At 39.4% G+C, this 15,763-nt stretch overlaps 1 protein-coding gene across 1 annotated transcript; it reads right to left on the bottom strand.

Annotated features, from left to right (window-relative positions):
* Positions 1-8,963: 8,963 nt before the first annotated feature.
* Positions 8,964-9,755, bottom strand: LOC125507301 (uncharacterized). Its single transcript, XM_048671925.1, has 3 exons — positions 9,640-9,755; positions 9,137-9,426; positions 8,964-9,046 (listed from the first exon to the last, which is right to left on the bottom strand). The coding sequence occupies exons 1-3, from the start codon at positions 9,753-9,755 to the stop codon at positions 8,964-8,966; spliced, it is 489 nt and encodes a 162-aa protein (XP_048527882.1).
* Positions 9,756-15,763: the final 6,008 nt, after the last annotated feature.

Here is a 15,763-nt window from a genome sequence, read left to right on the forward strand (position 1 = left end):
GTCTTGCCATATACCGTTGGAAAGCTATGGACATCAGTATCATGACCCAACTTAATTTTTTGGCAAAATATAAGCGGTTTAAGAGCAGTTTTGAAAACCGTTTTTTCTTCGCACAAAAAACGTGAATCGTATTTTCGATCGCATTTCTAAACCGTTTATCGGAATGAGGCATATAATATGGCGTTGGAAAGCTGCTGCAAAACCGCTCCTTGCACATGTTGAAATTTTTCTCTAATTTCCTATGGTTAAAGAGTAATTTGAAAAAACGTAAAATTTCGTAAACCGAACAGCTGAGTTCGTTTTTTTGATGTTATTTCTAAACGGCTAATCCAATGGAGGCATATGATACGGCGTTGGAAACCTTATGAAAATGCGCTACTTTTTCATCTTGAAAGTTTTTTTTTCTAATTTTGAATGGTTTAAGAGTAATTTAGAAAATGGTCTAAGTCCTACCGAGTTCATATTTTCGAGCTAATTTTTTAATCGTTCTTCCAAATGTAGCAAATGATATGGCGTTGGAAAGCTTGAAAATGTGCGAAACTTTTTGGTATGTATTGTTTCACCCAATTCTTTACGGTTTTAAGTCAGTTTCGAAAATGGAGAAAAACGTATTTTCGCCGTAATTTCTACAAACTTTATCGGAATGGGGCAAATAATATACCGCTGAAAAGCTACAGAAAATGCGAAACTTTTTCGTGTTGATGGTTTTCTCTTATTCTTAGCCGTTTTCAAGTAATTTCAAAAACGGCGGGATCATGCGTTCTGCCTATATCGCAAAACAAATTCTTCGAAAATGCACCGCGTGAGGAACCTGAACTTCTCGGCGCGTGTACCTGAACTTCACTCTGTTTTTTCACGTGCTTTTCTTGCTCGTAGATCTTCATCCACTGCTCGTAGCTCTCCATCCACTCACTGGAATTGAGCAAGTGATATACCGATGGAAAGCTATTGTAAACACGCAACTTTCCCGTGTTGATCGTTTTTTCATAGTCGCTACAGTTTTAAAAGTTTTTCATCTCAAATTCATTCACTATAGTAGTTGAACTTCGTTCTGTTTTCACGTTGAACTTCTGTGACGTATTTTCCTTTGTAATTTTCTCATCCATTTCGTCAGTGCTGCACAAATGATATTTCTTTTGTTCAAACCTCTCTCACAATTTTTTTTAACTTTCTTTGATCGAGGACTTGAACTTACACAGATGATATTCCTGTGGTTTTGAAGTAAATTAAAGAAATGAAGAGATCATGATTTCTGCCCTTCATTGCAAATGGAAACGCACTACGTGAAGTTGTTGGACTTCACGGGCATGTCTGTTTGAACCTCACTCTGTTTTTGATATGCTGTTTTTTGCACAGTGTGAAGTAGTTGAACTTCTGGGGCATGTCTGTTTGAACTTCACTCTGTTTCACTTTATTGTTTTTTTCATATATGAAATACACACCATGTAGTACGTGAACTTCTGTTTATTATCACTTTGAACTTCTCTCTGGTTTGAGAGAATTATTTTAAAACACGAAAAACAACATATTTTTTTATGTATTTTGGACATCTAAATACACGGTGAACCTGTCTCACAAGAATTTTTTGAACTTTTCCTCACCGAGCACTTGAACTTTTAGCAACCATTTTTTTTGTTTATGAGTTGTTTTTAAAAGTGCAAAAAATGGCATTATGTTTTTTATTTTTTGAACATATAAATCCTAAGTTTTATTAAACTCCGAACTTCTCTGTTATTTCAGTTTGAACTTCACCTTTTTATATTTTTGAGTAAAGAATTGTATTCGATTTTTATACAGAAAAATCAAACATGGAAATACAAGACGAATCTCTCTCGCAAGAATTTTTGAACTTCCTCGGACAGAGCGTTTGAACTTCTTTCAACAAACCTTTTAAGCTTTTATTTTTTATACTTTTATTCTCACCTGAAATGCATTTCTCGCAGTACCTGAACTTCTTGTTGTTTTCACCATGAACTTCTGTCACATTTTTGTGCATACGTCGAATTACACCCAATAGAAGGTCGTACGTCATTTTTTGCCATTTTTCAAACATGTAATTGGAGGTCAGACGTCCCGCAATATAAATTCTAAACCGTGCACGAGGTGCACATGAACTTCTTGCAACAAATATGACTTTTTATATTCTTCGGACTTCTATGTTATTTGAAATTGAACTTCTTAGACTTATTCTTAGAAAAAAATATTTTTTCAAATAAGCATCAAACTTTTTTTTAAATTGAACCTCATACTTTTAATTTTCCTATAAATGGAAAGAATATGAGTTTTCTGTAAACATCAAACTACTCCTCTTTTTTAAATTGAACTTCGTCATTTTTATACTTTAGTAACAAGCAAAATCTGAGTTTTTATATATAAATAGCGAACTTCTCTATTTTTGTAATTTGGACTTCTAGGTTTGTTTCTTTTAGTTATAGGAATATCCTAGTTTTGTAATAAGTATTGAACCGGATCGTTATTTAAATATGAACTTGTAGAGTTTTTTTATTTAGAAATGGTGAAAATCCTTTTTAACGATTTTTGAACTTCTCTATTTTTAGAATTTGAACTTCTTGTTTTTTATGTAGAAAGGGTGAAATATCCACTTCAAAGTGCCATGTCATCTTTTGAAATTATGTGTTATTTTTTTGAACTTATTATGATGTTCCCGTCACCATATTTGGGTTTTCTATTTTTTATACATTGAACTACTGTGTGATTAATTTTGAATGTATTGTTTTCATTCTTTAATAATGACCAAAATTAGAGTTTTCTATAATCATCAAAATGCTCTATATTTTTAATAAACATCAAGCCGCTCCATTTTTTAAATTTGAACTTCTATGGTCTTTTAACGGTGAAAATCCCTTTTTCATATAAAATTGTTTGAGATGCTTTTGTTATTTTATTTTAACCTTATTTGGCTTGTTGAAACTGAAAAATATGATGTTTTTAATATACATCGACATGCTCTCTTTTCAAAATTTGAAGTTCCACAATTAGAGAAAGAAAATAAATAAATGTGGATAGCCATATAAACAAACAGCTAGTGAATACACAATTTCAAAAATTAGAACGCAATGCTTCTGTGCATCTTCATATTTACTCATACCAAATGGGAGGGGTCATACACAGAATGAGAAAACAATAGAAAAATATGTACATCTCATATTTTTATTCACAAAACTCAACTTGTTCAGGATAAGAAATCATCATAATTTCTCCAGCAACGTTGATTTATTTTTACAAAGTCTTAAAAGCACTAGCAAATCTCACCATACATTGTTAAGTTAAAAAGGAAACTCTCTTTAAAATACAAACTGACATGTGCTACTTTGTACAGAACTCTATCCCTTTCTACATAATGATTGAGTTAAGCATCATGAAAGGAGAAAATAAAAATCTTCAAGGCAACCAATCCCTTTCTTCACCAGACTTCTTTCCATTTTTAATTAGAACTTCAGCAATCGGTGACTCCATTTGCAATTTTTTGGGAGTACAATCTGATGAGGATTAGAGTCATTTATAGAGAGAAGCAACACCACATGATAGACAAACAAAATTGTGACAACATACGATTAATAGAATTTGTAGCAACAACAGAATGGGCGGAAGTAACTTTGTCAACATAATTCCTTCCATTGTGAGATCGATTGAACTGCTACGAATCTTTCAGCCATCTCTGCTTTTCTCTTCAAAAAACATAGTCAAATTGATGTGGCTGGATAAGGTTGACCTGAACTGAAGCAACCGGAGGTGGTGGCAGCGCGAGGATCATCAGTCATCACAGCGATTTGGTGGCCTTCCTCATCCACGAGGAACACCTGGACGACCCTGATCCAGATCCTCGTTGGGGAAGGGACGGAGGATGAGCGTCGGGGAGGACCGGTGCGGCATGGGGGTGGTGGAGCAGCACCGACCAACAGTGGTCGGTGGCATGGCGGGGCGGCGCTGCCGCTGGTCCATCTGGACAAACAGATTGAAGAAGGAAGCAGAAGATGAGCATGAGTACATGGGATTCAGAGGGGGTTGAGGCGCTGAACCTCCTGGTGCTACATCGTTGAACGGACGGATTTGGCAGCGGCGAACGACCTGAGTGCTGGGGGTGGGATGATGCAAGGGCTCCAGTGGAGATGACCGACCAAGGAAGGCACAGTTGCTCGCAGCCATCGTGTTGGCTGCTGCGGTGGTGGGCCCACACCGGGAGGAGGCTGCGTGGTGGCAGGGGAAGCCTCGCCACCGCCAAGAACAAATAGAGCGACGCATGACGGACCTCCGCCGTGCCGGATCCTGCCGCCAGCCTTCTTCCGTGTCACTGTGACGGACCTCCGCCGTGGAACCGCGCTCCGCCCTCCCCCACCCCCCATCTCCACCACTTCAGTAGATATCTCCGATCTCCCGTCAATGTCGCGGCGGCGGTTGGACGTGGGGTTGGTTGCGGCAGTGGGGGAAGAAGCATGAAGCAGAGGTGAGCTGCAGAGGCAGGAACTGATGGAGGGGATCCCGACTGCAGCAGCAGGATCTGGCGACTGGGGCCGTGGCCGGCGACCGCGCGGGTAGGATTGGAGCGCCTCGTGGCCGGCGACCGCGAGGGCGAGGCGGCGGCTCCGGTGCCCGCGAGCGCATGAGAGAGGAGGCGGTTTCTCCGGCGGCCAGCGGGCATGCGGGCGTGGTGGCGGCTCCGGTTGCTTGGTGGGGGTGGGGAGAAGTTCATGGCGTGGGGATGAAACCGGTCGGAGGGGTCTGATGGGCCGGCCAGGTTTCCCCTTTTGCGTTTTTGGAAGTTCGGGAACACCTCACCGGGCCCTATATAGATGCACCGTGACCCAAATAGTTATTCCAATCCCAGGATTAGAATAGTGTTGCCCTATATATATATACATAAACACTATTCTGATCATGGGATCAGAATAATATTCTGATCACAACCTGACCTGCCCCGCTAGTAGTACGTTGAACTTCCCTGTGAACTAGGTTGAACTTCCGCCAACATTGCCCAAATGGGTCTTGCGATATACCGTTGAAAAGCTATGGACACCAATATCATGACCCAACTTAAATTTTTGGCAAAATATAAGTGGTTTAAGAGCAGTTTTGAAAACCATTTTTTCTTCACACAAAAAACGTGAATCGTATTTTCGATCGCATTTCTAAACCGTTTATCGGAATGAGGCATATAATATGGCGTTGGAAAGCTGCTGCAAAACCGCTCCTTCCACATGTTCAAAGTTTTCTCTAATTCCCTATGGTTAAAGAGTAATTTGAAAAAACGTAAAGTTTCATAAACCGAACAGCTGAGTTTGTTTTTTCGATGTCATTTCTAAACGGCTAATCCAATGGAGGCATATGATACGGCGTTGGAAACCTTATGAAAATGCGCTACTTTTTCATCTTGAGAGTTTTTTTTTCTAATTTTGAATGGTTTAAGAGTAATTTAGAAAATGGTCCAAGTCCTACCGAGTTCGTATTTTCGAGCTAATTTTTTAACCGTACGTCCGAATGCAGCAAATGATATGGCGTTGGAAAGCTTGAACAAATGCGAAACTTTTTGGTATGTATTGTTTCTCCCAATTCTTTACGGTTTTAAGTGAGTTTCGAAAATGGTGAAAAACATATTTTCGCCATAATTTCTACAAACTTTATCGGAATGGGGCAAATAATATACCGCTGAAAAGCTACGGAAAATGCTAAACTTTTTCATTTTGATGGTTTTCTATGATTCCTAGCCGTTTTCAAGTAATTTCGAAAATGACGGGATCATGTGTTCTGCCTTTATCGTGAAACAGATTCTTTGAAAATGCACTGCGTGAAGAACCTGAACTTCTCGACGCGTGTACCTGAACTTCACTCTATTTTTCATGTTCTTTTCTTGCTCGTAGATCTCCATCCATTCACCGGAATTGAGCAGGTGATATACCGATGGAAAGCTGCTGTAAACACGCAAGTTTCTCGTGTTGATCATTTTTTCATACTTGCGACGGTTTTAAAAGATTTTTATGTGAAATTCATTCAGTGTAGTAGTTGAACTTCCTGCTGTTTTCACGTTGAACTTCTGTGACGTATTTTCGTTTGTAATTTACCTCATCCATTCGTTAGTGTTACACAAATGATTTTCCTTTTGTACAAACCGTTCTCATAATAATTTTTTTTAACTTCCTCTGACCGGGGACTTGAACTTACACAAATGATATTCCTGTCGTTTTGAAGTAAATTAGAAAATGACAAGATCATGATTTCTGTCTTCATCGCGAATGGAAATGCACTGCGTGAAGTAGTTGAACTTCGCGGGCATGTCTTTTTGAACCTCACTCTGTTTTGCTGTTTTTTTCACTGCGTGAAGTAGTTGAACTTCACCCTGTTTAATTTTATTTGTATTTTTCTTTATATGAAATACACACCATGTAGTACATGAACTTCCGGTTGTTTATCACTTTGAACTTCTCTCTAGTTTGAGAGAATTATTTTAAAACACAAAAAACAACATATTTTTTTTATGTATTTTGGACATCTAAATACACGGTGAACCTCTCTCACAAGAATTTTTTGAACTTTTCCTCGCTGAGCACTTGAATTTCTCAACCATTTTTTTCGTTTATGAGTTGTTTTAAAAAGTGCAAAAATGGTGTTGTGTTTTTTATTTTTTGAACAGGTAAATCCTAGGTTTTAATAAACTCCGAACTTCTCTGTTATTTCAATTTGAATTTCACCTTTTTATATTTTGAGTAAAGAATTATATTTGATTTTTATACAAATAAATCGAACATCGAAATACAAGGTGAACCTCTCTCGCAAGAATTTTTGAACTTCCCTGGAGAGAGCCCTTGAACTTCTTTCAACAAACCTTTTAAGCTTTTTATTTTCTATTCTTATATTCTTATCTGAAACGCATTCCGTGTAGTAGTTGAACTTACTGCTGTTTTCACCTTCAACTTCTGTCACGTATTTTTGTTCAACCTCTCTCATGAGAATTTTTGAACTGTCTCACGCCGAGCAGTTGAACTTCTAGCAACAAAACTTCCGGCCTTTGCTTTTTCATTCATTTTTTCATACATTGAAAATTCTTTCATACAAAAATTTCATGCACACCTCGTAGTACGTGAACTTCTGGCAGTTATCAAACTGAACTTCTCTCGGTTACGTGAAAATATCTGAGTTTTGTATAGACATTGAACCACTCTACCTTTTTTTATTTGAACTTTATTTTTGTATTTTTAGAAATGTGGAAATTATAGGGTTTCTTTTGAAACGTCAAACTTCTTCGTTGTTTTGAAATTAAACTTATTGGTTTTATTCTTTAGTAACTAGAAAAATCTAGTTTTTCAAATAAATATCAAAATGCTCCGCTTTTTCCAATTGAATTTCTTACTTTTATTCTCTAGTAACATGAAAAAAAATGAGTTTTCTAAATACATTGAACTACTCCATTTTTTGAAATTGAACTTCTTAATTTTAATCTTTAGCATTGGGGAAAATCTAAGTTTTTATAAACATCAAACAACTTCATATTTTTTAATTTTGGACATCTTGGTGTTATTCATTAGTAAGGGGAAAAGTCCTGGTTATGTAATAAATATTGAACCGCTCAATTACTTAAAGTTGAACTTCTATGTCTTATTTCTAAAAGAAGGAAAAAATCAGTTTTTCTAAACCTTTTGAATTGCTCGGGTTTTTTTTAATTTGACCTTCTTGATATTGTAGTAAACATTGAACTTCCCCATTATTTAAATTTGAACCTCTAGGTCTTTTTGTAGAACGGGGAAATTCCATTTTCTCTATAAATTTTGAGTTGCTCTATTTTTTTAATTTGGCCTTCTTGGGTTATTCTTTAGTAACGGAAAAAATCCTAATATAGTAATAAGCATTGAACCACTCTATTATATGTATTTGGACTTCTAGTTTTTTTAACGAGACAATCACCTTTTTAAGTTTTATTTTCCTTTTAGTAATGAAAAAATCTCAATAATTTGTAGTAAACATCAAACTTCCTTCTCTTTCTCGGTTGTTTTCTTCGTTCTACATGAGAAAATATATTTTTTCTCATTTTGTGTACTAAGCACACACACACACATCACATCCACACATTTTTTGGTAGTCAAATGAAAAAGGTTACAGCCCCACAGGCATAAACAATCGAAATCCCCTTAATTTTGAGCAGTAATAGATGAAGTTCTCATGTACAAAATTGTCTTGTCTCTTATACTAGTGGGTGGAGCCTCACAAGTGGACGGCGGCGCGCGTTGTTGGATAGGCGAGAAGGAAGAATGGTGATGCCTGGGAAGGTTGGATTCAATCGTCGCTTCAGTCGTACTTTTTAAATTTAGAAACGGTGATATATCCGCTTCAAAGTGCTCTGTTATTTTTGTAATGCTCTATATTTTTAATTTGAGCTTCTCGGTTTTTTTGTAACGGGAAAATCATAATTTTCTGGTAAACATAGAGACCTTTCCGTGATTTATACTCGAACTACTAGTTTTTCTTTAAAAATGGGCAATTCCATTTTTTATAAACTGTTTTTAAAATAAGAGCAGTCCAAAGATATTACATCGCATGTTTAGAATCAGAGCAATCCAATGATATTCCAAATAGTAACAAAATGACCACATTATATACAAAGAGAAATGCAATGTTCGGGTATCATTTTTCTACTACGCACACACCTTTGTTCTCATCCACCTCCCAAAGAAAATCAGAGCCACCACCACTGAAAGCTACTCATGTAAATAGAATAAAGATGAATACTTTTTGCAAAAGCAAGCGACTACAAGTTGAAGGGACTAGTTCTAACGCGTGTAGTATTAGCTCCTTCGTGTTGACCAATTCCACCAAGAACAATCCATGTGTGGAACAGGCCGAGCGGAATGAGGGAACGTGAGTAGGAGCTTCTCCAACATGACCTGCTGAAAGAAGTTAGGTGCATCCCTGGCGTGCAGCTTCTTGCGCCCCTTCTCCATCTCTGCCTAGGCCGTTTACCCATGTGGCTTCTCAGGCACTACAGAGTTGAGGCCTTGAGGGTGCACGTTCGCTCGGGGGAATAACATGGACTTCTGAACTGTTGTAGAACAAAAAAAATATACAAGCGATTCAGCCGCAAGCTCCTCAAAATTGTAACAAGTCCAGCACATCACAGTGGCGATTATACAGGTAAAAACAAGTTCACAGAGAGGATACTGGGAGCCGTGGTCGTGCTGTGCTACTCGCCGAAGTTGGACGTCGCCATTAGAATTCTGAACTTCTAGGGGGCGGCGGCTGCTGCTTGATGAGGAACCAAAAACTGCCTCGTTGTTGTCGGTGTGGCCAGCGTGGCAGGCGAAAGCAGAGTGCTTCTCGTGGCCCATGCACGCCACCAGGTCGTCGGCGCTGGCGAAGCTAATGGAGAAGACGTGGGTGAAGCCATGCGTGAGCGCCTCCTGGTTCAACACATCTTTTCCCCTACAACCCAACACAAGGAGCAATCAACCTAACTCTAGATAGAAACACTTATGAATGGCGATGCCTAATCCTGATCTGTTGTTGCTCAATTAAAATCTGACATAGTTTTTGTTCACTGGTGCAGTAAAGATGCAGCAGACATTTTGAAGTGTACCGTGCAGTAAAGATGGAATCCCTTTTTTGGAACAAAACAAATGAAATGCAAATGCATACCACCTGAAGAATTTGACGGTGTCGAGCTCCCCGGCAAGCTTGGTGAGCTCCTCAATGATGTCGTCCACCACCACGCCCTCCTTGAACCTTACCAGGCACAGGTGCTTGAACTCCATGGCTCAACAAGTCACAAGTGCAAAGCTGCGCCAAGCTTTCTCCTCCGGTGGCTTTGCACTTTGCAGCGGATGCGTATCATCACGCCACGGCGCTGGCCGTTTTATGGACGGGATGAGAGCTCTGCTTTTTAGTTGTCGGTGTGGACTTCTGAACTGTTGTAGAACAAAAAAATATACAGGCGATTCAGTCGCAAGCTCCTCAAAATTGTAACAAGTCCAGCACATCGCAGTGGCGATTATACAGGTAAAAACAGGTTCACAGAGAGGATACCGGGGAGCCGTGGTCGTGCTGCGCTACTCGCCGGAGTTGGACGTCGCCATCAGAATTGAACTTCTAGGGGGCGACGGCTGCTGCTTGATGAGGAACCAAAAATTGCCTCGCTGTTGCGGTGTGGCCAGCATGGCACGCGAGGTGGTCCGCGTCTACCTGCACGCGACGGGGGAAGTGGTGCCTGAGCTCTGCCGGCGGCATCCTCGGGGAGGCGGAGGGTGCAGATCGTAGGTGGGATCTCTGCGACACGTAACAAATACGAGACGCAGGCAGCGGCGCGGCGCAGGTCGCGTAGGAAGGGAGGGAAGGTCGAGACGGAGGGAGAGGGGAGGCCGTGTCGGAGTGGCAGAGGTGGTCGGGGTGGAGGGCGGCGCAGGAGGTGGTCGGGGTGGAGGGCGGCGCAGGAGGTGGTCGGGGCGGTGCCTGCGGTGGTCGTAGGCGGCGGCGGAGGTCGTCGGGACTGGCGGGTTGTGCGGTGGTGGCGTCCGATTCAGGCGGAGGTCCAGCGGCGATGGGATCGGGGGAAGGCGGGGATCGGGATTGGTAAGTGGTGGGTCGATCTGTTCGGGTCGTGGGGGGTGAGGGTTTCTTTTTTCTTGTCCGCGGGTTCCGCAGTTCGGGAACATATCCACCGGGCTCTATATAGAGCACCGTGATCCAAATAACTATTATGATCCCAGGATCAGAATAGTGCTACTATATATATATATTATATATATATAGGGAAAATCCATCCTACCACCCAGTGGTAGTTACCCCACATATCTCGTATACTACCATGTGGTAATATATATACTATTTTATTATTTTAAATATGTTCATATACTATATCTAAGATATTTCAAGGCAAGCTACATGAAAAAATTGCATATGAGCCCATAGTTTTTGTTATATTTGTGAAATACGTACATATTTGTTCGTAGAAAAGAACTTACTCAAAATATGGTACATACTATCTAAAAATTAGTATATATACTACCTAATCATTGTTATATACTACATACTACACGTACATATTTTCGGTTTTGATAGATACTACATACAACATACAAATTGCAAGTGGTGATAACTACCACTGCTTATAGGAAACATTTGTCCTATATATATATATATAGACACACACACACAACAATTGCGTGCAAAATTTTGAGTGCTTGATTGGTTGTTTGTTAAGTTGCCATCTTCCTTTTAATTTTCTAGGAATTGTCTATTTGTATGTGGCGCGGATGAACATGTTAGTTATTGTTATTGTGTGTAAGATGGCAAAAAATTTGAACGGCACATCTTATATTACAATCAAACCAGGGGAGACGGTAAGGTATTGGCGTATTGCAAAACATAGGCCTTTGTTATACTCCCTTCGGTCCTTTTTAGTTTGCATATAAGATTTGACCGAAGTCAAAGTTTCTTTACTTTGACCAAACTTATAGAAAAGAGTATTAACATTCACAATACCAAATTAATATTTTTAGAATCATTATGAAATGTAGTTTCATAGTATATATAGTTATTATTGTGAATGCTTATATATTTTTAATATAAATTTGGTCAAACTTGGTTGAGTTTGACTTGATAGAAATTTAATACGCGAAGTAAAAAGGATCGGAGGGAGTATGAGATAGTTTTTTTAGTGAATTCCGTTTTTTACCCTCTATTTTGACATTTTTTACACTAATTACCCCATTTAGCAAGATTTCATCCATTTTACCTCATTTAGCAAAATTTCTACCACGATTTACCCTATTTAAAATTTTGCGATTGTTTAGACCGTCAGGTCCCAATTGCCAGGTCCAGCTGGCATGCCACATCAACGTTTTTCTTCTACCTATTTTTCTCTCTTCTGAACCAGTCCTCACAGCATATCCCGACCGGGACGGCCTGATGGAGATCCCTCGCGTCGTGTCCAACGCACAAAGCCTGAGTCGGCCATGCTCCAAACTCACACCCAATTGATTGCATAGCCCGTCTAGGCTTCCGACCACACGTACCCATCAGGCTCGCTCGAACCTAGGGTCAGGGATTGTGACGCAGCGGCGACGATGGCGATGGCGTGACTTCATACCTCCTCGAGCAACGTTGTATGGCCGCGACATCAAGGCAAGAAACGTCCCTGTGGAATCCGGCTCTCTCCAGCTCACCGACGTCGGCGTGGGCGCGTCCATGTAAATCACCCCATCAGGCTGTGCTCAGTTTATGGCGGGTCTATGGCGCCCGCCGGTCTAACAAATCAGAGAGGTTGGTGAACAAACAAGCCCTCTCAGTGGTACCCCATTCCACATGATTTTAACCATCTCTATCATAGCAATTTGTGTATTCTAAATTTTTCATAAATCATGCATTGGCCCGTGAGGCGTTTGATTACGACAGAATTAAGATGCTTATTAGAAGACCACGTGTATACATCTTACTCTTCTACAACTGACGTACATTACTTTAAAGTTTTTTTCAACATTTTTAATATTATCAAAGTTCTTTTACTTGGTTTGTGGCGGGATGGTGCGTGTGATTCGAAGGAAGGCGAGCGATGCGTGCCGTGAATATTGAAGGCCAGAGTGGTGTGGCCCAAGTCAGGCGTTGTGCATTGGATGCAAGCGGGCTGCTCTGGTGTGATCATATTGAGCCGGCCCGGTCGGGAGATGCTGCGAGGACCGGTTCAATATGAAGAAAAGTAGGCAGGTAAAAACCGTCAATGAGCATGCTAGATGGACCTGACAATTGGGACCTACTAATCGGAATGCTCATAAAATTTTAAACAGGGTAAATCATGGCAGAACTTTTGCTAAATGGGGTAAAATGGATGAAATCTCACTAAACGGGGTAATTAGTGTCAAAAATGTCAAAATAGGGGGTAAAAATGGGAATTCACTCTTTTTTTTGCGGGAATGTTATATGAGATAGTTGATACATTACATACATGGAAGGTTACATTTTTGTGCTTCGTGGCAAGCTTTCTCATGACGTGGCTTCTTCTTGCTCATATCATTCTTGTGCGGCCTATTGTCGGATAGGTACAAGTGCCCAAAGGTCCTCTGAGCCAGGCAATCACTATGCCAAAAGAAAACATACACACACAAAATTATATGTAGATGTATCAGCAAACCACATCGTGTACATATTTTAGTTCGACAATAGAAGACATCACTCCCTTATTTAACTTTTGCGACAATGATGGCAGCGACGATGCTTAGATTTCTTATCTTTTCTCTCCTTTCTACAATTTCCTCTCCATTTTCTTTTCCTTTTTCCTATGTGGTCCAGACTTGTATGGCTTCTCATCCAATGCTTTCATATACCAGCAATCATGAGGAAACTTGGATCTCAAAAATAGCGACCCCCCGACCTTGTACTCAGTGTTCCCATTTTCCTTCCAAACTTATATCAGCTAGGTTTGTTGTCTCAACAATGCGATAAATCCTTAAGGTATGGGCCAAGTTCATCCATCCTAGAGCCAGTGGCCCCTCTTCCTCGCTTCACCTTAACACATCATCAAATTACATATACTTTTTCAATAAAATTGTGAATGTGTAACAGATGCCAACATGCATAACAACATGGGTTAAACATATACACCCCCCCTCGGAGAAAACATTGCCTAATAAGATATGCCAATCTCAACGGATTAATGTGATACTATGACTTACATGTAGATAATCTGCATCATTAGTTTGGCATAGGCTGAGAATTCTTAGTTATCTGTCATGTGTCAATCAATATACTATTCGCTTGTTCTATCAAGAAAAACTAATGGACATCGAAACTAACCTTGAATGCATGAAATTTTTAGTTCCATCATTCCCAAGAGGCCAAGACCATCCTTCTAGTTGCAATAAGAACTATTATAAGTTGTGCCTTCCTCAATCTTTGTTACGAACACTCTAATTTCTCGAGTCACATCTATGTTTTCTCGCATCTAGTCACCATTCTCTCTATTTCTTCTTTTTAGGTTGAACTCTTCTCCCTGGCATGCATCACTTCAACAACCTCCACAACACTGGTTGTGCAGGGGAACAATCAATTGCCATTTTAATAATAAATGCATGAGAGCTAAATGGTTCATTTTCGTGATATAATGAGTAATGTCAGTTCAACAATATTTATAAATACTAGATGATACTCCGCGCGTTGCTGCGAGGACTGCCTGCTATATATTTTACTCATATTAGATGATACTCTGTGCGTTGCTGCGAGAACTTCCTGCAATATATTTTAGTAATATTTCATTATATGAACATGAATATTTGGATTAATAATATAAAAGTAAAACTTAAAATACATGCAACTATAAAATATTTATTGAATATAAATCAAATAATATAATTAAGTCACTTAATTCTTTTTGCATGCATGTTGCATGATGAAGTGGGCCTTTGTTTATTCATAATTGTTTGATGAGGTGGCATAGTTGCATGTTGAGATAAATATATTAGTGGGGATGAATTTCTTATGTATATAGGATTCACTAATTAATACTACCTCTCTCTCAGTTTACAGGGTGTGCACGTGCTCCTAGGTCGTCAATTTGACCAACCTAATACAAGTCATATATTACAAAAAATATACCAATATAAACTTCAAATGTTCTATTTTCAAACCATATAATTTTTATGTTATATAGTTTATATTAAGGTGATAAAATTGGCAACCTAGGTATACGCGTAGGACTTGTAAACTGAAACGGAGGTAGTATGTGGGTGAGGTTTCCCATAAAAAAATCAATATCTCTCATCAGTAGGATCATGAAAATGTGAAGGTGGTTATGAATTCACAAAGGGTGGAAGCTCATGTAGGATAACCGGCCATAGCAAGAAAGTCGATATATTGTTAGTTGTAGTAGGTATAGAGAAACATGATATTAAATAAATCTTGAAAGAATGAAGCCTGTAATCAATCTAGAGAAGTCACTAAGAAACATCAGCATGATGTCCACATCTTGTGTCCTGGCCCTGACATAGATTGATTGAAAGTGGGAACAATAATACACTTCAATACTGATTTTTTCCCTCAAGGAAACATGAACATCATGTGCACAACTTAGCTATTAGCCCTTACACAAACAAATTGAAACTGGGCTTAGTGAGGCATTTGGGTGCTGGAACAAATTTTCATACAACAACAGTCATTAAGGACAAAGATGAACCTCCTATGCATAGGTTAGCTATTGCCCTTGCGCAAAGTGGTTGAAAGTGGGAAGAGCTGAACTACTGAATTGTGAAATGGAACTCCCACGTTCTTTATCTCTATCTGATTTAATATTTTTGTGCTTGCTCATGGGTGCTCTGCTTCGGAGTTGTGAAATGGAACTCGCATGTTTGTTCGAAGACCAACAACCTCTGAAAAGCTACAGGCCATAGCCTTCTTCCAGCACTTGCTAGTTACATATTCGACCTAACATTTTCAGCATGTGTGACGATACCAGGTGGAAGAAAAAGGAAGATAGTTTTTTGAATAAAATAAGGAGAAATCAAACATCTTGATTTTGACTGCTCAAAGTACACCTACATGTTTGTTTTTATCAAGGAACTACATTTTTAGGGAAGTACATGTTCGTGTTTGTTCTGTTTTGAAAGTCAAATCAAAAGGAGCGAAATCACTAAATAAGGGGTACCATTGCAAAGGCCACCCTACCTTCTTAGGCACTGACAAAGTCGCAACCTGGGTATTTTCCTTTTTGTTCTTCGTAAATTCATTTATTCAAAACATCTTATACCTTGAACCGCGCGTCCAAATTCCGAACCGT

This window comes from Triticum urartu, chromosome 5A, assembly GCF_056163025.1.
Source record: "Triticum urartu cultivar PI428250 chromosome 5A, HENAU_Tu73, whole genome shotgun sequence".
NCBI lineage: Eukaryota > Viridiplantae > Streptophyta > Magnoliopsida > Poales > Poaceae > Triticum > Triticum urartu.

Coding starts and splice junctions, on each gene's coding strand:
- LOC125507301 (XM_048671925.1), bottom strand. CDS start 9,755: ATGGAGTTCAAGCACCTGTGCCTGGTAAGGTTCAAGGAGGGCGTGGTG. Junction 9,427..9,639: donor ACCGTCAAATTCTTCAGGTG/GTATGCATTTGC, acceptor GTTGGGTTGTAG/GGGAAAAGATGTGTTGAACC. Junction 9,047..9,136: donor CTGTGAACTTGTTTTTACCT/GTATAATCGCCA, acceptor GTTCTACAACAG/TTCAGAAGTCCATGTTATTC.